The sequence below is a fragment of the Lepidochelys kempii genome, chromosome 2, assembly GCF_965140285.1.
Source record: "Lepidochelys kempii isolate rLepKem1 chromosome 2, rLepKem1.hap1, whole genome shotgun sequence".
Taxonomy (NCBI): domain Eukaryota; kingdom Metazoa; phylum Chordata; order Testudines; family Cheloniidae; genus Lepidochelys; species Lepidochelys kempii.
This window is the reverse complement of record NC_136381.1, coordinates 177402255-177423926: the sequence shown is the minus strand read 5'-3', so window position 1 is coordinate 177423926 and position 21672 is coordinate 177402255. Positions and strand designations below refer to the sequence as shown.

At 40.2% G+C, this 21672-nt stretch overlaps 1 protein-coding gene across 1 annotated transcript in view; it reads right to left on the bottom strand.

The window, feature by feature from the left end:
- Positions 1–1671: 1671 nt before the first annotated feature.
- The window catches only part of GLI3 (GLI family zinc finger 3), a 243783-nt gene continuing 223782 nt past the window's right edge, over positions 1672–21672 (bottom strand). Inside the window, exons 11-15 of the mRNA XM_073332835.2 lie at positions 19159–19308; positions 18373–18537; positions 16150–16440; positions 9964–10291; positions 1672–9380 (exon numbers count right to left, since the gene is read on the bottom strand). Coding sequence (XP_073188936.1) covers positions 7093–9380; positions 9964–10291; positions 16150–16440; positions 18373–18537; positions 19159–19308 — 3222 coding nt within the window. The 3' untranslated portion in view covers positions 1672–7092. The remainder of the gene's footprint in view (positions 9381–9963; positions 10292–16149; positions 16441–18372; positions 18538–19158; positions 19309–21672) is intronic.

Below are 21672 nucleotides of genomic sequence, written 5' to 3'. Positions count from 1 at the left end.
TAGTTAGGGTACTCACCAGCCCAAGTCCCCCCTCCATCTGAGGGAGTGAAGGTACTGAACTGGGATTTTCCACCTTTCAGGTGAGAGTGCCTTACCCATGGGGCTATGAAATATCAGTCACGCCTGTTGAAGCCGTGAAGTCACTTTGGTTAATAGCATGGCCGTCAAGCGATTAAAAAAATTAACTGCGCTGTTAAACAATAATAGAATACCATTTATTTAAATATTTTTGGATGTTTTCTACATTTTCAAATATATTGATTTCAATTACAACACAGAATACAAAATGTACAGAGCTCAATTTATATTTATTTTTATTACAAACATTTGCACTGTAGTTGAAGTCAATATATTTGAAAACGTAGAAAAACATCAAAAAATATTTAATAAATTTCAATTGGAATTCTATTGTTTAACAGTGCAATTAAAACAACAATTAATCACAATTCATGTTTTGAGTTAATTGTGTGAGTTAACTGCGATGCATCAACAGCCCTAGTTAATAGTTAAAAATCATCTTTGGAGCTGGGGGACTGGGTCCTCAAGTTCGCTAACTGCCGGGCTACAGAATCATTCTCTCTCTCTCTAGCCCAGTGTTGAAGCTGTTCTACTGTGGCTAAATAATGAAAGAATCAGGGGCTCAAAGAGAAAGCAGGCATAAGAATGATTCTGGAGCCTTCGTTAATGTGATAGTGGAGAATTAGGCCCAAGACGTTTAGTAGCAGATGATATTAGCATCTGTTGTTGTTATATATTATTGGTATTGACGTAGTGCCAAGAGACAAGGGCCCCATTGTGCTTGGCGACATTACAAACAGCTAACAAAGAGATGGCCACTCTTCTGGAGAACTTATATTCCATTTGTGAAATTAACTCTGCAATGTCTGTATGGGTTAAAAATAAACAGCCAAGACCATAGGAATTGCCAAGATGGATCCATGTAGTGGTCAGTACCAGGTGCTTCAGAGAAGGGTGCAAAAAAAAAATCCATAGTTGACACTTATGGAACCTGTCTCTTCCTAACCTCCACTCCCACACTTGGTTTATCCCTTGAATAAGACTACTTGTGGAATAAAGTACTACCCAACAAAAAGGTGTCAGAATGTAGCCCTATATGTTTGTATAGCACTTTGATCTGACTGAGACGTCTAAGAACTATCATTACATAAATTAATATTTTTATTATCCTCTCTAATGTAGTTACTAAATGGCTAATCCTTATTTGAATGCTATTGATACTGTCTTGCGGTGGTGAGTGCCACAGATCGCTTACGTGCTATGCACAAAAAGCATTTTCTTTTAGCCATTTTACATTTGTTGCATTTTCAATTTCATTAACTAGTCTTTTTCTTGTATTGTGCAAGAGGGGGATTAAGAATGCTACATTTTATCCCTGTGTGAGTATTTTAAAATGTAGATGAAATAGTTTTAGCCATGAAGTGTGCTTTGGAGTAACCCAGCCCATCATTCCAACATAAAAGGAAACATGTATCAGAAGAACCTGCCAACTGACACATGATCCGAAATTACACCTGGAAGAAGATCAACAGAAAGCAGAGAGATGGCAAGTATTTAAACATGGCTCCCTCCCTGTCATCCACCACAAAGACATTTTTAAAAAGCTGCAAGCTAAGAACTTCAGTACAAAGGTTTTGTTTTTATTGACATTGTAAGAAACATTTTTTCTTTGTTACAAAAGAGCTAAGTGGTTCTGAAAGCAGAAGTACAGTTTATATGTACACAGTGCTACAGACCCTTCAGATAGATCTAAGGTTCGGGAAACATCAGATCATAACTGTAGGTTTATCAAATGAAGACCACTAAGGCCTATTACATCCAAACACTATTCCTACTGTAGGTAAATGTATTTACACATTAAAAAAAAAGATTACAAGTTTTATAAAAATCTAAAAAAAAAATGAAAAATGAACACTTTTATCTTACACATCTGCAGGATTGACAATGGTAAATTTTTAATAGAGGACATTCTATCAATTCAAGAACAACAACACATGAATACCAGAGGTTTACAAGACATTTCAGACGCTATTAACAGTGGTATGTGCTATTAGCTGAATGGTAAGCACAGCCTTATAGCTAAAATTTGGCAATAGTTCTTGGTCCCTCTCTTTTACAGGATCAACACAAAATAAGGCACATACATTGAAACACTGTTGTTTAGTAGGACAAGCCATAGTCTAACATGGGCTGGCTAACTACTATTCTGCCCATGTTGTCTTAAAAATGAAAGAAACAAAGCCAATCTTAAATGCAAGTACCATTTTAGAAGCTTGCCTAGAAGGAGATTAAAATTCTACATTGCTATTGGGATAGCCAAGTCCACAGTGCTCGATATCAAACCCATTCTGGACTTCTCCTTCGCTACCTCCAAAAGTACCTGTCATACATCCAACTGTACCTGATGGATGCAACTGAACATACAGGAGGGCACAAGCAGGTCTTTCATTTTTGCCAAAGGAAATCATGCATGCCGAACAAGAGCAGTGCTCTTAAGGACAAACAAAGGTGGAAGCTGAAGGGACCAAAAAACTCTATTGAAGGTCAGGCTGGAGAGAAGACACACACACACACGGATTTTTAGCATGACAGTGCTTCCACTGCTATTCTTAATGACAGTGGCTGCCATTAAAAAACACATTTACCCCACTATAGTAATTGGGGAGGGAGGGCACAGAGTCTGGTTGCCAACTTCCCTTGAAATACTAACTGGTGTGGCAAAAAGGGCTAATCTGATTCTTGGTTGTTTAAGCAAAGGAGTAGGAATGGGGAGGTGTGCTCTTCCCCCCCCGTATTTGACATTGATGTGATCAATACTAAGCTACTGTATATAGTTCTGGTGCCCATGGTTTAAAAAGGAGGTTGAAAAATTGGTGAGGGTTCAGAAAAGAGCCACAATATTATTTGAGGGCTGGAGAAAATGCCTCACAGTGAGAGATTTAAAGAGCTCAATACATTCAGCTTATTAAAAAGAAGACATGTAAGTACCTGCATACAGTGTGTAAGTACCTGCTTGGGGAGAAACTACTGGATACTTTAATCTAGCAGATAAAGGCTTAATGAGACCAAAAGGTGACAAATTAGGCACAACTTTTTAACAGGAGAGTTCTTAACCAGTGGAACAATCTACCAAGGGAAATGGTGGCTGCTCCAGCTCTTGAGGTTGTCAGATCAGTGCTTTCTGACAGCTATGCTTTAGCAAAACACAAACACACATTATTGGGCTCAAGCAAGGGGTAACTGGATGAAAATTCATAGCCTGTGATATACAGGAGATCAGACTACATTAGCTAATTGGCCCTTCTCCTGGAAAAATCTATGAAACCCATTGTTACTTTGTTGTCAAATGTGCTAATTAATAGTGGATTATCTCATAACCAAAAATTAAACACGAATTTTTAAAGGCTGGCTCCAAAAGAGATTTCCCCAAGCCATTGACTCCAACACTAGTCACACTTTATATTAAGGTTCCATATATAGTCTATAAATGATGAATGGATATTTTAATAATCAGTCACTTTTTGTTGCTTATGAGTATGGCAATATGGCCTATTGGATAGGACATTGGACTTGGCAGACATTGGTTCTGTTTCCCGCTTTGGCCACTGGCTTGCTGGATGACCTTGGCCAAGTCACTTCAGCATTGTGTCTCAGTTTCCCCCCTCTGTAAAATGGGGATAATGACACTGACATCATTTGTAAAGTGTGTTGAGACCTACTGTGAAAAGTGCTATATACAAGTGAGGCATCATTATTATTGTAACCAGCAGTAATACCTTCCGCTTATGAGCTTCCAGAACACATACCACTCATGTCTGCAACATGGTTTTAACAGCTATTCATGATTTACTAACCCCTTCTAAGTGGAACCACCTCCCCAGTAAATATAAAGCATGACCAGCAGCACTAAACAGCTACTCCTCACTTCCCAGGGAAAGGAGACAGGCCGCCCAATGTGCCCTGAAGCCCATCAAAGGGCCAGAGGAAACTGCGGTCTAGCATGGAGAATGTTTTGTAATCAACACCCTCTTTTTAACCCAGTGGACTGTTAGTTTCAGTGTCTCAGCTGATTGCTCATGCTATGGGGAGGTGGGGTGTCAAACAAGGAGATGGACGGGCTCTAATTAGGGTACCATGATACCTTCTAAGCCCCTAAGTAAAAGATAACACCTGGAGCAGTAACTATTGTGATTTAATGGTACGCAGTGTAATTCTGTTGTGTCTGAGTGTCACAGAAGATTGCTGATAACCCTTAAAGAACTGGCCAGTTTATAGCTGCTTAATACTAGGAAAGAGAGGGCCATTCTTCTGAGAATGAGGGATGTTCTCCAGCCATGGAAGAGCAAGTCTTGACTCACATTGTGTATCCACTACAGAAAAACGATTTGACATGCTGGCTCCCTTCCCTAGCCATATTGCCTCGAAGCCCAGTGCAACCTGCGTCCCTTGTTACTGATTCCCACCAATGGCAGGGAAGCAACGAGGGTGATGGTTTGCATGGGCATTGCAGGCAATATGGCTTGAAGGAAACCAGCATGGAACAGAGGGAGAGGAAGCTAGCAGAGGGAGGAAGAGCCAATGAACAGGACCATGGAAGGCAGAGCCAGTTTTAGCCCCTAAGCAGGAATATTTTGGGGTCCCTCCCCACAACAGTAAAACAGGCACATTCTTACGATAAAAAGTGACTATAGGGCCCCCCCCCTGAACTGCTCATGGCCCTAAGCAATTGCTCAGTCTGCTTAGGCCCAGCACCGGCTCTATAATGCTTGTTACAGCTGTGAGGAATGCTAAGGAAGGTAGGATCTGAGCTAGGAAGCCTGTAGGGCTACTGCTGAGGGGCCTTATTCTTTCTGGAGAATTTACATTTCTTGCTTTCTGGCTCTCCCTTGCAAAACATCTCAAATGTAAGTTACTTAGAACATAGCACCACACACTGTAATGAGCGTATACACTATTCCAACACTGGCTCCCTGTTACGTTGCATACTGATTTAGAAATTCTTCCTTGGACTTTAGTGGCGTGGCCCATTATACTGGACTGACAGAGCTTGTGTTCACACATATTCACAAGAGACCTAAGTCAGCTGGGTTTTATTTTACTCTGAATGCAGCTGAGTAACAACAATAACACAAGCTTTAAGTCTGTGGCACTCACACCCGATGTTATGCTAGACTTTAAAGTGGGCTCCAGTTCTGACTAACATTTAACTACATGCTTCCTCAACAAATCTACTAATTGTGGGTGCAATTCACTTGTGTACAGAGGGAGGGGCATAAACCTTAAGATCCCAGTAAGCATTCAAAATAGGACTTCAATGAGACTTATGTAGGGGATAGACCTTGTCTAGGTCTTCTGCACAGTGGTTAATTTTACCCTCAAGAGTTCAGGACTCACTCCTGCATCTATGAGAGCTTTGCTGTGCTAGGGGGAGCAGAATAGGCCCTAAATTACAAAATGTGCCAAATTCTGTACTCAGTTACAGCAGTGTAAACCTCACATAACTCCACTGAAATCAATGGTGTTAGTTTAGATTTGTGCTGGTGTGACAAAGCAGAACTTGGGCCAGTGAATCGAATCAAAATGAGAGGGAAGCTGGTGCCAAGGACTTCTCTTGCGTTTTTAGCTTTAGCTAAGACTCTTCTTACCAGGATATAATTTCTTTACTGACACTTTCCTTGCCTATTTTTTAAATCGGAAGTTTAGATTTTAAAATGTTAAAAGTAAAAAAAAAGCGCTTTGGGGACATATTAAACACCCTTGTGATCGCCAAGAACCAATCAGGTCCATTGGGTCAATGCGACTGTAAAGATCTTTTTTTTTTTTTTTCCATAGATTCATGGTTCTTTTCAAGTTGTTAGTGTGCTGTATGTCAATAGGAGTTTACATGTTTAATAAAAAATATGTACTCTGCTGCAAGTGAATAGTGAAGATTTTTACTAAATAACTGTGAAAAAGCAATTGTTCTGGGGACAGTGAGTAGCTGATTTTTAAAACCTCCACCTGAATTAAAACGACACTGGACTACCTTATGGACTTAGGCCCAGAGCCTCAATGGTATTTAGACACCTAACTCTCATTAAAATCAATGGGAATTAGGCACCCAAATACCTTTGAGCATCTGGACCTTAGAGCCTGTTTCTTCACTCACTAAAGCAAATGGCAAAACTTCCCCTAGTTTCAACAGTGCAGAACTAGGTGTCATTATTGCAATTACAAAAATTAATGCTGTATTTGATGAAGAGTATAAAAAATACCCAAATCACCAGACATCCATTTATTTTTCTTCTCCTCTTGTCTATTGAATAATGTCTGGAAAAAGTGTAGACCAAATTCTGCTAAATATGTGAATTGTGTTCACAAAGGGATTTTTTAAACCCTCCAAAAGGGGGTTGTCATAGAAATGGTACAGTTTCGGCTCACCAGTTGCAGTGCAAGGTCTGTGTATGTGGGCTTGTGTACATACACACATACTTATTCGGGACAAAATAGTTTGTTGATTTTGCATTTCTTATTTGCTAAAGCCCCAGATATCTTTTGCCACACAGTTATGGGTACTTGATCAGGGAACAGTATGAGCAGATTTGTTCATAGACCAGTTGTCCACCTTACAGCAACGCATTCACAGATGCTCTCTTTACTCACTGTATCTACTCTGTATATCATGCCTGGTTGTTTTGTGCCTACATAAATAAAAACATTGGCAACAATCATACAAGACTGTGTTTCCTTTGAGTAAAAGAAAATTGCAAGTCATTTCATTAGACCTTCCTTTAAAAAACAAAACAAAACATGCACTTCACACGTTTACATTGGTTTACAATAAAAAAAGAAAAAAGTATACAGACATTTAAAAAAAAAGAGAGAGAGGAGTGGGTCTAACAATACTGATTCAAAACTGAAATGGAAGACAGTTTCTCCCTAGAACACTTTAGGGTTTTCGGAGTCCTTATTCCATAAAAGGAATATACTTGAAACACATCCCATTTAGGTGAGATGAGATTGCTAAAATACATACACAACTAAAAAATGAGTCACTTTTTATCTGTTATCTCGTAAGGTTTTTTTTCCCCATGTCTATTGCATAACAGCAAGAAACTTGCTTTCTTCTGCAAGTGAGGTCAACAAAGAACTCATGTCCCCAATAGCCATGTTTGTTGTGCTCACAGGCATAGCTGGGAATGTAAGAGACGCTCGGGGAGTGGTGAGGCGTGAAGAATTGTGTGAGAGATTCTGAATGATACTCGGACTCAGGGCTCCTGAAATTAGGCTGGCATGGTCCCCATCATCTATGATAGCATCAAAATCAATCTGCACACCTTCTAGGCTGTTGCTGTCAATGCTGTCAACTGTGCTTGTCACTTGGTTAGCCCCTGGGGAAAGAAGCTCAGATGAGTTTGCAGTACCAGTCCCCTGCAGCAGGCAGTTAGCTTCCAAAATAGAGAAAGAACCTGTTTTCATGGCTTGCTGAGTAAAGCCCATGTGTTGGTCATATAACTGACCAGAGTAATTCTGCATATTAGAGCAGAACTGTTGTGATTGACCTTGCATCTCCATCTTAATGCCATTTACCCTGTATGTCTGGTTTGCATCGCTTATAAATCCTTGCTGTTGTGCCAGGTTGTTTCTCAGCATGTTTTGCCGTCTGTTGCCTCCATAGTTGGCACATGGCTGGTAACTCTTTGTCACCACCAAACCTGATTGCTGGTTTCCAATGTTGTGAGACATTGGTGGACAACTCTGTGGCCCTTGACAAAGGCTGATTTGTGAGGTAGGACTAACCTGCCCTATCATTTGATTGACTTGATTGACTCCCTGATAATGAATGCCTTCCCCTATTGGCTGATTTTGTGGGTATTCCGGTTCTATCGTATTTCTATTCTGCATCCCATTAGCTATACTGACAGACTGCTCACCTGGCACCGTGGGATGGCCAAAGTTTTGTTGACTCTTGTTTATTAGCATGCTGTTGTTTCTCAACTTCTGCCCTTGAATCACTATGCCATAGGAACTGTCCATTGCCCCAGAAATCATTGGTTGTCTGGTGCTGCTTTCACCATATGGCTGCGCCTTATTTGCCTGCATGTTGAAAGGGTTACTGGTGGTGGTGTTGCCGCTAATCATGTTCTGATGTAAACTGTAAGAGCTGTTGTTTTCCACAAGATGTTGATAGCCATTTTGTAGGGCCATACCATTTCTCTCCAGGTTCTGCTGCTGGACCATCATATTGTTATATAGTCCAAAAGCTCGAGTTTGCTGGCCTGCCGAGCGTGGACCACATTTCATTTTTGAAGGAGACAAGTCGGAACTTCCTGAGCTTACTTCATTCCACTGGATTGGCAGATCGCTTTTGTTTGCTTCAGAGCTGGTCTGTTGACTGTTTGGTGAAGGGACCTGGTGAAAGTTGTTGTTCCCTATCGCTGACCCATGATGCACTTTGTTATTGTCCAGGACATCGTTTGGCAAGTGGTCATACATGCCCTGGTTCTGGGAATTCAAATACTGAACCACATCGTCTGGCAGGAGATCCTCATCATTCAGACTACCATCCGCTTCCATTGTAGCGGCCTCCATGGTGACATTTTCACTGATACTCGGAGGACATGGGGAGTAGACGTTACGGAACAGGCCGCCATCAGAGCGGGTATAGTTCTGAAGAATAAAGTTTCGCTTTTCCATAGATGGAGGCAAAACAGGAGGGTTAAAGCTATTAAGACTGTTGAATCGCTGGACTCTAGGCAGAGAAAGGTTGTCAGAGACCATTCTTACTGGATCACTGGCTCTCCTTGTCCCATTTCCCAGCACATCATGAGGCAGAAAGTGCCTCCTGTTATAACTATTTGCCCCGCCATCACTACATCTACGAGGAGCATTTACTGGAGGCAGAGGAGATACTCCAGACTCCCTGCAATCACCCAACAGTGCCATCCTTGTTTTGAGGCTCATCCTCTCCATGTTAGGCAGTGGAGTTGGTGGGGGTCCACCAGTAGCTGCTGCATATTTAGCTTTCAGCCTGTACTGCTGGGCTGGGGTGAGGCTGAGTAGGCTTGGCAGGCCATCACACTGACTCACTTCACTGGATCGCCTGGAGGCATCAGTCGAGATGGGGTCATAGGAGTCGGCGACGCTCATGTTCTGAGGCCTTCCCTCAGCTTGGGAAGCATCACTGGATCTCCGACTGGAAAAGCAAGGTGAAATTCCAGAGGACCTACGGCTACTCAAGTAGGCGGAACTGATTGTGCTGGTGCTGCTGTCCCTCCTGTTCAGCATATTTAACACTGTGATGTCCATGCTTGAAATTTCATTTCTGTTGGGTAGAATAGTCATGGATCCTCCTAAACTGCAGCTGCTGCTTGACTGGATACCTAGTGGTAAAATTCACAGATAAATGAATATTAATCAGGACCAACTATAGAAAACACTCAGAGTCTGAGACAAGTAACAGGCATTTCAAGGAAATACCCATACGATTCTAGGAAGTCAAGATCGTTTTCTAATCACGAGTAGGGCTAAATAGCACTCTTGTATAGGGGCTCACAGATTCAAGAACATCATTTCAATGTGAGCCCCAATACATTCTCAGTTGTCATCCATTGATATAGTTCCATTGACTAAAATGGAGCTATGCTGATTGACACAGACTAGGGAAACATACTCTTAAAAAAAGCTTTTTAGATTTTAGTAACTAATTGAACTGGCAATACTCACTTCCAGGAATATAAAATGTGGGATTACCAATTTCTACGAGTATAGTACAATTTCTAATTTAAATGGAAAATATATTTATACTGTATTGAAAAATGTAGGGGTGTCTTACAGCTCCTAGGTAAGTAGAACTCTCACTGAATTTCATGAGTTGTACAGTCCGTGTAAGTCCTGAAACATCAAGCCCTAAGAGGACGAATTTAAAGAATGAAAGTACGATTAATCCAGTTATACATATCTCACCATTTCCTATGAGAGGTGGCAAGGTTGGGGCTTTTGAAGGTGGAATGGGATTCAGTCTTGGAAGCACTCCATTAACTTGTTTCAACCTTTCTAATTTGACTTGCTCCATCCATTTGGTCCCTGTCATGTTCCTCCTGGCCTGTAAGCCAAGTGCTGTGGTTGCGGTGGAAATGGTAGAGTCCATGATTGGGGTTTCATCAATGACACTGAGGTCTCCTACACTACCTCCACTGGTCAGATTAAGCTCGATCCCATGGTGGGAATAGTTGCTGATGGGGGACTGTTCGCTGCTGCATGTAGACTGACCACCAGGGCTTGGCTGAGATGTCTGTTGGAGTGAAATAAGAAATGAATGATAATTAGGATTAGGCAAAGAATGCTAATGAATTGATTTCAAATGTATCTCGTAAACAGACATTATTTCATATTGAGTCAAAGAAAAACAAATGAACCTAAAAGCTAAGTTTAAACAGATGACAATGATCTTTGATTAAAGGCTTTCTGGTACCCAACTACTTGACTTTTAACCACACTGAAAACTATTGAGAACACCCTCCCCACCCCCAGTGTTAAAATTCATCTCAGCATTTTACTAACAGAGAATCCATTACATCTGTATTACTCTATTCATCTGAAAAGATCCCAGATCAATTAAATCACTTTACAGGTTTCAGATATGTCCTGTATCCAACTGCAGGATAAATTTTATTATTACTATTACTTGTATTATTGTGGTGTCTAGGACCCCCCAGTCATGGACCAAGACCACATTTAGATAATTTGAAAGTAATTACCCAAACTGGAATTTGACCAAGACACCGGGCTAATTTATAGTACTAGGTCTGCAAAAAACCACAACAACCCAACAACATTGGGCTTTTTAAAAAAAGTATACAGGCAAAGAATTTGAAGTGTTTGATAATATTCAAGAAGTACAGAAGCACTGCTACAAGCACTTTGAGGGTTTAAACTTTGGCATATAATAATGAGAAATGAACAAATTTCAATGTAAAAATATAACGTAATATCAGCTTTATCTCAGCACCCTTGGGACCATGATTTCTGACTGGCCACAGGTAGTAAGGACCTCAGCTTTATGTCCCATATGTGTAAAATGGATGCTGCTGTTCTAAAGTCAAGTCCTCTGTCACACTGCAGTGCAGGACTCTGAAAGCAGACAGAGCTCGGCACGCTTCAGCTGGGGGCAGACTCTGGTTTTAACGGTGTTGGATGGACATGACGTTAGAATAAAACAACGTATTTGCTCATTACAAGTTCTCTTTGCATTAATGACAAGAACAAAAGATCATATGGAAGACTCCAGCAGCACACTCAAGTGTAACACTTTTTCAGTACTATGTCTGCACTGGAGCTGGATGTGTAATTTCCAGCTCCAGTAGATATACCTGTGCTAGCTCTGATTGAGGCAGCAGGTTAAAAATAGAAGCACCGTTGCAGTGCTGAGTGTACCGGGACAGGCTAACCACCTCAAGTGTGTACACATGTTTCACGTGGAATTGCCCTTGGGGCAGCTAGCCTGTTGCAGCTTCCACACTGCTATTTTTAGCATGCTAACTTGATAAGAGCTTGCACAGGTACATCAAACTGGGCTGGAAAATACACCTTCAGATCCAGTATAGATGTATCCTCACTGGGAAGACAGTCATCTACTGAATCAAAACTTTCACTTTCTTGGCGATCTCCGAGACTTGTGGCACGATCACAGCCCAAGGTGATATTCTACAAGGGGCATTGACCTGCCACAACTCCATTTTCTCTTTTAAACAAATAGGTAAGACAAATGTTCCGAAATGTTTATTTTATTGTAGTGGTATTCTTGTGGCTATAAAATACAGGGTCTTTGAAGTACTCAAGAGCGTCTTCCCTACAAGAATGAGAAAATTATTGGGGGGGGGGGGTAGGTGGAGAGGGAGAGAGCGAGAGAGAGAGAGGGATTCTTTAGGAGTAATACTTCATTATAGGATGCACCAGTTAGCTATTACAACCACAAATCTGTATGACATGCAAAATCATTTTGCTTCCAAGAACAGTCTCATAAACTCGTATCTTTTTTATTATTTTACTTTTAGGCTTTTGCATTTTCAGTCACCACGTGATCTTTGTGCAAACTCTTGTCTAGGACGGCTCACTAGAATTTTGTAGTTATCAGTGATGTCTTTGAATTCTAACAAGAAAGTGAATAAAGAGATAGGCCTGTGCCAGAATGGCGGCTTAGTGTGACTGTGATGAATACTTGAGTGTAATAATAATTTGAATTATTTCTAATGTCAATGATAATGATTGTATTTTATAAGTCCACTCGGAATGTGATGCACTTCCAAATCTCCGTCACTGCAGATCTGGTGAGGGCTTTAAAGAATAAATGTTATCTGGGAGCAGTGAGCTTGTACCCATTGTACAAGAGTTAATAAATAATAATAATAATCAATAAAGAATGCTAATGGTCAGAAGCCTGTTCTTGTAGCCACACAAATTGGTCAAAATGAGTCAGAAGTAGAGAAAATGATCATGGGAACGTATCTCTATAGATATGTATATACATAAATACGATATATACAATCAAATACACCTGAAACTATTTCACCGATGTGATCTAGCTATTTCACATGCCAAGTGTTTTGGAAAATGTACATTACACATCTTTGGGAATGTGTCTGATGGAATGCTTCTTACTAAATAAAAGAATGATTTGACAAGAAGCAAAAGACTAAAAAAAGAAAAAACGTTGCAATGAAAAAAGCCAGAGAAGTTTAAATCCCCTCACCTTATTACCCACTGTCCTTAGGAAGTTAGAACAAGACATTTAAGCGCATTAGACAGAAGAAACATTGGATTAGTAGAAAAACAAAGGACATGTCTTAACTCATATAGCAATGAAAACCAAGAAAAGAAGGCCAACTAAATTACATTTTAATCACCTATTTGTAGAGCTGATTTACAGTGGGAAATATTCAATACCATTCATAAAAAACTAACTTGTTTTAAGGCCCAATCCTGCAAAGCTTTACTCATGTTAGTGCCTCTTACTCAACTAGTTTCATTAACAGCAATGGACTTCTCACCTAAGTAAAAGTGGCAGGAATGGCTTGGGCCCGCAGAGCATAATGTAATAACTACTAATGTCAACAAATGACTGCCTTTTGACTACATTGGGAGTTACACTGCACCCTTGGATTATTATTAACTGAAAACTATTACCTAATTAGGGTTTGAAGTGGTAACCTTAGTCATGGAGTAACTCCTACCCTGGTAGGTACTGAAGCTACTAAGCAGAGTTAGGATTATGTGAGTAGCTTTTTATTCCCCAATGGATGGGCGTGAAGATATTGTGAATCCAGATATGGCAGAGAATGAGTTAACTTCTTTATCTAGTTCTATCCCCCTTGAGAGAAGGGTGCACTAGACATAGTTACTTAGAGAAAATATTTCATTATTTAATAGATCTAGTAAAAAATGAAAACACCAAAACATTTACTCAAAATTACAAAATTATTTTTGTTCCACTGGTTTAAAAAACTCAACCCCTCGTCCCCCGCCCCAACACCTTTTCCTTTATTTGAATTTTTTCACACTCATTTTTATTGCAGTTTTTATTTTCCATTTTTTTTCTGTTTTGTTCCTCACTCTTTTGATCTTGTTTCCCCATTTCCTCCCACTTTTTATTTTTTCTATTTTGCCTTTGGAAGGGGGCAGGGAAAACAGATAAGCAATAAACTAAAAACCAGAAAAAAAGCAAAATTTCTTGTTTTTCTATTTAGTTCAAAAATGGAAAATAAAAAAAAATCTGTGAAAATTTTCAGTTTGGAAAAAAGGCAATTTTTGATGAAACCATTTTTTTGTTTGAAAAATGTGTATCAATATTTAATATCTCCTGAACTGGGAGGGCTTACATCTATCAAACCACACCTCCATTTTGGCTGATCCAATCCTGTGATTGCAGTGAACAACAATAATAATAATAATTAATAATAAATACCTAGCTCTTAAACTGTGCTTTTCAAAAATAGATAATGAATTGCGAGGGGAAAGCAGGAATAAACCATGGACACAAAATAGTGGGGGCAGATAACTATGGGGCCATGTTGTTCTTCAGATAAGAAGATCTGGTTTGAAAACTAGAGCCACAGAGCTCGTCTACACAAACAATTAGACCATGGGAAGCGGTAGGTGTGAATCTACCCCACACTAGCCTGCTGCAATGTAACTGCCCACATGCTGCCCACGTGCATCCCTCTGATATGCACTAGCAATCTGTGAGAGCACTTTGACCCAATCCTCTTTGAAATGGGACTATCCCAAAGCACATTAATGAACTGTCAATGTGCACCCAGAAGAATGCTCATGGACAGCTAGTCCACATCAGACTAGTGAGGGGACGATTCACACCCCGGCTTGCCACAGTCTCATTGTTCATGTAGACAAGCCCGATCAGTAAGACCATGATCCTGCACTGTAATCTACACAAGCAAACTGCTGTATCCTTGTGGAGCCCCTTGATTTTTCTGTGCAACAGTCAGTCTGCGCAGATCACAATGAAGGTCTGGGAAATAAATGTTGGCATTTATTATTGATTCATCTCTCCTCCCATAAGCCAAGAAAATAATTCCCCATCATTAGTTAACATGTAAAGGGAAGGAAAGTTAAAAATCATATAATATTCCAAAGGTCCCATTAAAGGAAAATCCTGGTGGAACCTTAACTATCGAGACATTTTAAGTATGCCCATAATATTGCATCTATAGGCAATTGGCTTTTATAGTGAATTCTGTAGAGTATCAGTTAATAAGACACCAATACTATACATCAGGAATCATGATTTTATATCTAAATCTGTTAACGTTTTTCTCCACACATACAGACTTACAAATATATTCATCATGAAGATGATGCTTAGCATTCATCATAGGTCACTTTAAACCTACAAAGCATTGAACAAACATTAATTAAGGCAGTGGTCCTGCAAACCCCTGTGATAGAGAGTAGTGCTTAGGACTACTCACCATTCCCAGAGACTGCCAGTAAGCTGTATGCTTGGTACTAAGAGCCTGCAGAACAGGTTCTTAAGAAAATGATCCTGCTTCCATTGAAGTTAATCACAAACTTCCTGTTGACTTCAAAAGAAGCAGCAATGGCCCCTAAACTATAAACATGTGTTGTATTTCTGTAGTACTGGCTAGTCTTTTACACATACTATCCTGATTTTCAAGGGTGAGGAATCTCCAAAGCTCCCACTGACTTCTGTAGATTTTTGAGTGCTCAGCATTACTGAAAATCATGGTCACTGTTTACATAGTAATTATTTACCTGCATCATGTGTAACTGGTTAAATGTAGACTTTGGGCCAGATCCTCTGCTAGCATAAATTGGCATAATTTGGATGGCTGGGCAGGAGATGCTCATGCTGCCTTAAGGACTTCTTAATTCTAAGGGTGTATATATACACAGAAGCATGGAAAAGTGTACTATACTTAGCCTGCAATGCCAACAAACACTGGCCTACAAGGACCAGATCCTCAAAGGTATTTAAATGCCTAATTCCCATTGATAGCTTTGAGATGCTGAGCCCAAGTGTTCTGGTTTATTAGTTGGTAGGTGTCAACTGGTCTCGCGAAACAGTGCCTACTTCTTATAGACTTGGGGACTTTTTTATTAAAGGATTAAAATACTACAGGAAATTAATCGCACAAACCTATATGAAAGCAAAATGAAGAATTCACAATTAAACACCGAGAAAATGTGAAAGTTCAGTTTGAACACACAACTTTGGCTCTGCCCCCTTGCACGCATATATTTGGTATTACCTGTGGATTCATAATCAAATATCTTAGATAAATGTATACCTAAGATTGTAGAGAAAAAATGTTTCATGCTTTCAGATAGAATATGCAATCACATAATTAAAGACTATGGCCTGCATCTTCAAGAGTGACTAGTGATTTTAGGTGCCTCAGTTTTAGGGTGCTGAACTTGAGAGACCTTAAAGGAGTCAGATTTTCAGTGCTTAGCATTTTCTGAAAATCAGGCGACTTTAAAGTGCTGTTTGTTACTGTTTTTAAAACCATTTAAAATACGTGATTTTGTAAAAAACCAAGTAGTGCACGGGAGTTTATTAACAAATAATGATAATAGAGAGGAAGAAACAAAGAAGCACAGTATGTTGCATACCATTGGTTTTTCTGACTTGACAGCTTTCACTTGGAGGCATTCTTCCCGCTTTGAGGTAGTGTTGCTGAGGTCCTTTTGCTCGCCAGTTGCACCCTGAGTCTGCTGGCCTGGTGATCTGGATTGAGAATGACTGCCTGGGTCTCTTGGTGGTGGAGGCCTGGGATGAATATCTCCACGCTGCTTCTTGGTAACGTGTGCCTCAGGGCCATGCACAGTCTTCACGTGTTTCCGGAGAGAACTGGGGTCTGTGTAGCGCTTTGTGCAGCCTGGTATCTTGCAAACATATGGTTTCTGCCAGATCAGGTGGGAAGAAAGGCTGAGGTTAGATTTGGTTTCCTTGTAGGATTCCTAAGAGTTCCTTTGAGCGCAGTAAGTGTAACAATTATACCTTCCACAGTGAATGCATTAACAAAGTGATGACATTGTGAAACTGTCTCAGCATTGACCACACCTAATAAAATCTATTCCTCTTCCTTGGTTTTGAAGGGAGCACAATGCACATTATGCTACATGTAACAAAGGAAGAACATCGGCAGATCCTCAGCTGGAGTAAATTGCCATAGCTCCATTGAAGTCAACAAAGCTACAACAATGTAGCTTCAGCTCCAGCTGAAGATCGACTCCATGGGATTTACCGTATTGGATCAGATCACTGGTTTATCTAATTCTGCATCCTGCCTCTGGGTGGTCCAGTACCTAATGCTTGAAGTTCAGAGAAAAGCAAAATCCTTCTATGATGCACTGGACCAATTACTGAGGGGGGAATTCATACATCACCCCCTACAGGCCATCAGTTTAAATGCCTAAGCATGGGATTTGATGAGCACCATCATTCTGATCCAGCATAACTATAACTATTATTCGAGGTCATAAATTTATCAGCTCTTCTTTAAATCCAGTGAAGTCAATCTTTGAACCCAGCTGAGAGTCTGGTTCTATAGCATCAGTGCACTTCATTGTGAAATACATTTCTGGTAAGATTTGGGGTTTATTTGTTTGCTCGCTTTTGTAGTTGCATGGTCACCAATGCAAGAAAGTGATGTTCTATCAATTATGATAACTAAATTTAGTGATTCACTGTTGAATGTGAAACCTAGAGCTTAAAAAGCAGAGCAAAGCGTCCAGATCAAAACCCCACCTTGTTTGTGCCTTATATCGATGGACAAATTGATTCCAACAAAGTATGAACCAACCCAAAGTTTAGATCAGGTATTGGACAGGTTTAGGTAAATCTCCTACCCTTTGCTTTTTGTAATAATTTACAAAATCCACGAACATGTATCAGCAAGTCTAGAAGTTTTCAGAACACATGCATCCAGGTTTATCCTGAATATGGAGCTGTGCAATGCTGTCTGGGTCATCTGTGACCCACAGATGTTACAGAGACTGCAAAATTTGAAGAGAATGCCAGCCCTAGTGACTTGCTGTGATGGATGTGGTGGGAAATCACCAAAGAAAGATGAGCTTGTTTTGGAAATGGAGGGAGATTGTGAGAGAAGAGGAACCACAGGTTCCAGGCCATGCAATCAGCCAGGATGCTAATTTCTCTACAAGGCCTAGCGGGGAGCAGACTGAGGAGAAGGGAAGAATGAGGTTTAGGGAAGAATCTAGTTGAAAGGGAAAGAGAGAACGAAACGTGGAACAGAGGGGTAGAGAGAAGAACTCAGAAGTTTGGACAAGCCATGCCCCCTCGAGATTCTTCCATATTTACCAACAGCAGCTGAAGAAGCTAAATCCCAATCCTGCTGCAGCTCTAGCAAGATGCTAAACCCTCCTTAGCTCCCATTCACTTTGTGGGTAGTCAAGGGTGCTCGGCAATGTATAGGTTCGGACTCCAAATAAACTACTGGCAGAGATGACGATGTTCCTGACTAGCCAGCAGATGTCACTATAGAACAACAATTGGAGGCTTAAAACTCTCCTTAGGAGCTGAGTGTCCCCTCCACTTCAGGGAGCGAGAAAATTATTACTGGATTACAGCCCTTTCACTGGTTACCACACAAAGTCTCCATAAAATCACCCAGTCAGTCCCCCTCTTTGATTCTTGATAAAATGACAAGGAGCCTCTTTAGATCACCATGCTGTTAAAATGATTTATTGTTGTTAACTTACCTATTTCATGTTTCTTGAGGATTTTTGTGTCTGCATTCCACAATACATTCTTTTGACAGCAGTATGTCTGTGGGCAGCCAGGGCCCTTTCACTGCCTGCGTGCTTGCTTACCTCATTGGAATGAGTCCTGTTTTGGTGCTTGGCCCGATCGGAGGCATTAGAGAATGCTTTGTTGCAGCCCTCATGCTCACACACATATGGTTTCTCTCCAGTGTGAGATCTCAAGTGGGTTTTCAAGTTTTCTAGTCTGGAGTAGGCCTTTGTACAACCTTCAAACTGGAGACAACATGCACATAGGGATTATTCTACACACTTGGACTTGCAGAAAAGTTAAACCAATAAAAAAACCCAGACATCTCAAAGACTAGAAGTTTTCCAAATCCTATGTGATGGAGGGTTTCTTTTCTTTCATTTAAATATGGCACAATTCCACAATAAAGTATTTCCAGCACCATGTAAAACAGCTATTATAAGAGAAGAAAACCTGCATGGTAACAATATGTTCATGTTTGTTTTAACATTAAAATCCATTACACAGTCACTAATATTTTTGGGTCAGCACTAGGATCCAGATACTCCTCAGTGTGGGAAAGTGATTTTAAGCACACATGCAAATGCCTCTGCATTATTTAACAATGTGCTATTTTAGGGATTCATCAGATGGTTTAGTGGACGAACCGGGTTTAATTCTGCCCTATCTTGTACCTTCTGTAGTCTCAGCCATACAAAGTGGAGAGATCATGTTACCATGCTGATGTGGTGCTGTTTGCACAAACATTCTGAACAGGTCTAAAACAGCTATGCAAAAGGCAAGGCAGTGGAGAATCAGTCCTATAGTGCTCTCCAAGTGATCCTGTCCACCCTGGGATAGCCTGGAACTCAGAGTTATTTACTCACAGTGCATTTGTGTGGCTTTTCCCCTGTGTGTCTCCTCATGTGTACCACCAACATATACTGGGCTTTGAACGGCTTCTGCTCCCGGGAACAATCCAGCCATCGGCACACAAACTCCTTCTTCTCTCCGTGTATATGATCATTGTTTATATGCTACATAGGTACAAAACAATATTACAGTTTAACTCCTGGATGATCTGGTGGTTCCTTCTGGCCTTAAGCTGTATGACTCTCTGGCTTCTGTTTAAGACATTATTTTTTTTATTAAATATTCATATTATGATAGTGCCCAGGAACCCCAGAACAAAAAGACACACAGAACAAAAAGACAGTCCCTGCTGCAAAGAGTTTACAATCTAAGTAAATTAAAGGCCCCATGCAAAGCCCATTAAAGTCGACGAGAGGCTTTCCACTGACCTCAACAGGCCCACGGCATACAAAGATATTAAGTTGATCATGAGTTTATTGACATTTTACTCAGGACTCAATTTACCTTACTCATGTTGAGTAATACTTACTCACACCAATGAAGTCTCATTTACATGCTACTCTACATGAGTAAGGGTTGCAAAATCAGGCCCTTATTGACTTTATGCTAATGTAAGTTTTTCATACATTTTTTTTCAGGGAATATGTCCTCCAAATAAAAAAGGCAATATAACTGATTCATTGAATTTCAAACCACCGATTCCAACTCCCTCCATATTTCCAGCATTTTCTTAAAAGTGGGTGTATTTATTTCATGTATGCCTGGAAAACATTACACACTGCAATGATAAAAAAAACAAAAAACAAACAAAAAAACCCTAATCTAACTGGAGTTCATGCCAACCCAGACTTCTTTTGTCTTTTTGTAATATAGTTTGTCCCTTGTTAAATAGCTTGTCTCAAAGGCTAAGACTTATATAGGGCCCTCCAAAACACCTGTGCAGCTGTCATTATGATCAGTGGGATATGTGTGAGGTATCCAAAGGCAGAATTTGGTTCTATGACTTTTGCTCTTTCCAAAAGGTAACTTGTGCTGTTCCACTCAGTAAAGTAACACATTTAAGTACATGCTTACGTTTTCATTACGTGCGTGGATGGGCTCCTGAATCAGGATCCATAACATAAAATCAAATTTAGAAAAAGATTAATTGTTCAAATTCTTTGCTCACCTTTAAGAAAAAGCACCCTAGACTGGGAGTTTCAAAGAGGCCTAATGGAATGAATTTCAATGGGATTTGGTTGCCTAACTCTACTGAACTTTCTTTGAAAGTCCCAGCCTTCATATACTTTGTCATTACAGTTTCTCAATTGTTTTTGCAGGCTTCCTAAACAGTCATCATTTCCCAGCTTTACCACTCGGTGGCCTCCTGCCTCAGAAAATGCAATTCTTTCTGTTAAGGTAAAAATATAAAAACTGTTTCCAGAGTTTCAACTTGATCTTAGTACCGAGATGAAATCAGTATCTACTCCGTAAGTAGCTCACAGAAGAGTCAGACATACACAAAGCCAGTAGTTCATACTGGAGCACAAAAAGATAACCCTAATCTTTTTAAAGTCCTGAAAACCATCAGAAAACCAAATAAAATCACTTATGTTCACAATTATACAGTATCCCCTTGGCAAACAGATGTGGGTTTCCTATAAAAGAGGACCGTTCTTTTTCTGTTTTCTAAGCTTTATTGCCATTTCTTAAAAGTTATGATGGTGCACACAGCATCTGAACAAAACAGATGTGCTGGACAATGTACAACATTTAATCTTTCAACGTTTATGTTTCAAATACATATCTCTGTCGTCCATTCATATTACATGAGCCTGTACCAAAAAAGTACAGATGGTCAGTGTTTTGAAACCGAATCAGAACAGTACAGAGAGGTTTATGTGCACTCTTATTTCCTGAAAGGAAAAAAAAGTGACTGTACAAAACTCACTGGCCGAAACTCATAACTATTGGCCAGCTCTTCCAGTAAATAAAATGGTGCATGAGCTGGATAAAGCTACATGGGATACAAACAACAACTGGTAAATGTTACACAAATTGCATTCCATCTGATTTAAATAGGGACTGGCAGTTAATTTTTTTCTTGTTTCAACTACAACAGCATCATTTTACCTACACAGTCAGGCAGTGTGCAAAACTTGTTAGTTTTGCCTACCCAGAAATTATAAAATCTTACTTTTTCCTCTACGGCCATACAACTAAGATTCTCACCCAGGCCCTCGTCACCTCCCATCCTCATTAATGTAACCAGTTCTCACTGTCCTCCCTAAAATTCACTCCATCCCACCAATCCATGCAAAATGCAGCCACTAAAACCACCTTCCTAGTGATTTGACTGTCATTCCCCTCTTAACATCCCTCCACTGGCTCCCCCCTTCTCCACAACATCAAGTGTCTTGTGATTGCCTTCAGAGCATTGTATAACTCTGCTCCTCCCTATTTATCTGCCAGTCTCTCTTATCCTATCACTCCTTTCCAATCCTCTCCACTCTTCCCACAGTCATCTTTACTTTCGTCCATGTTATCTC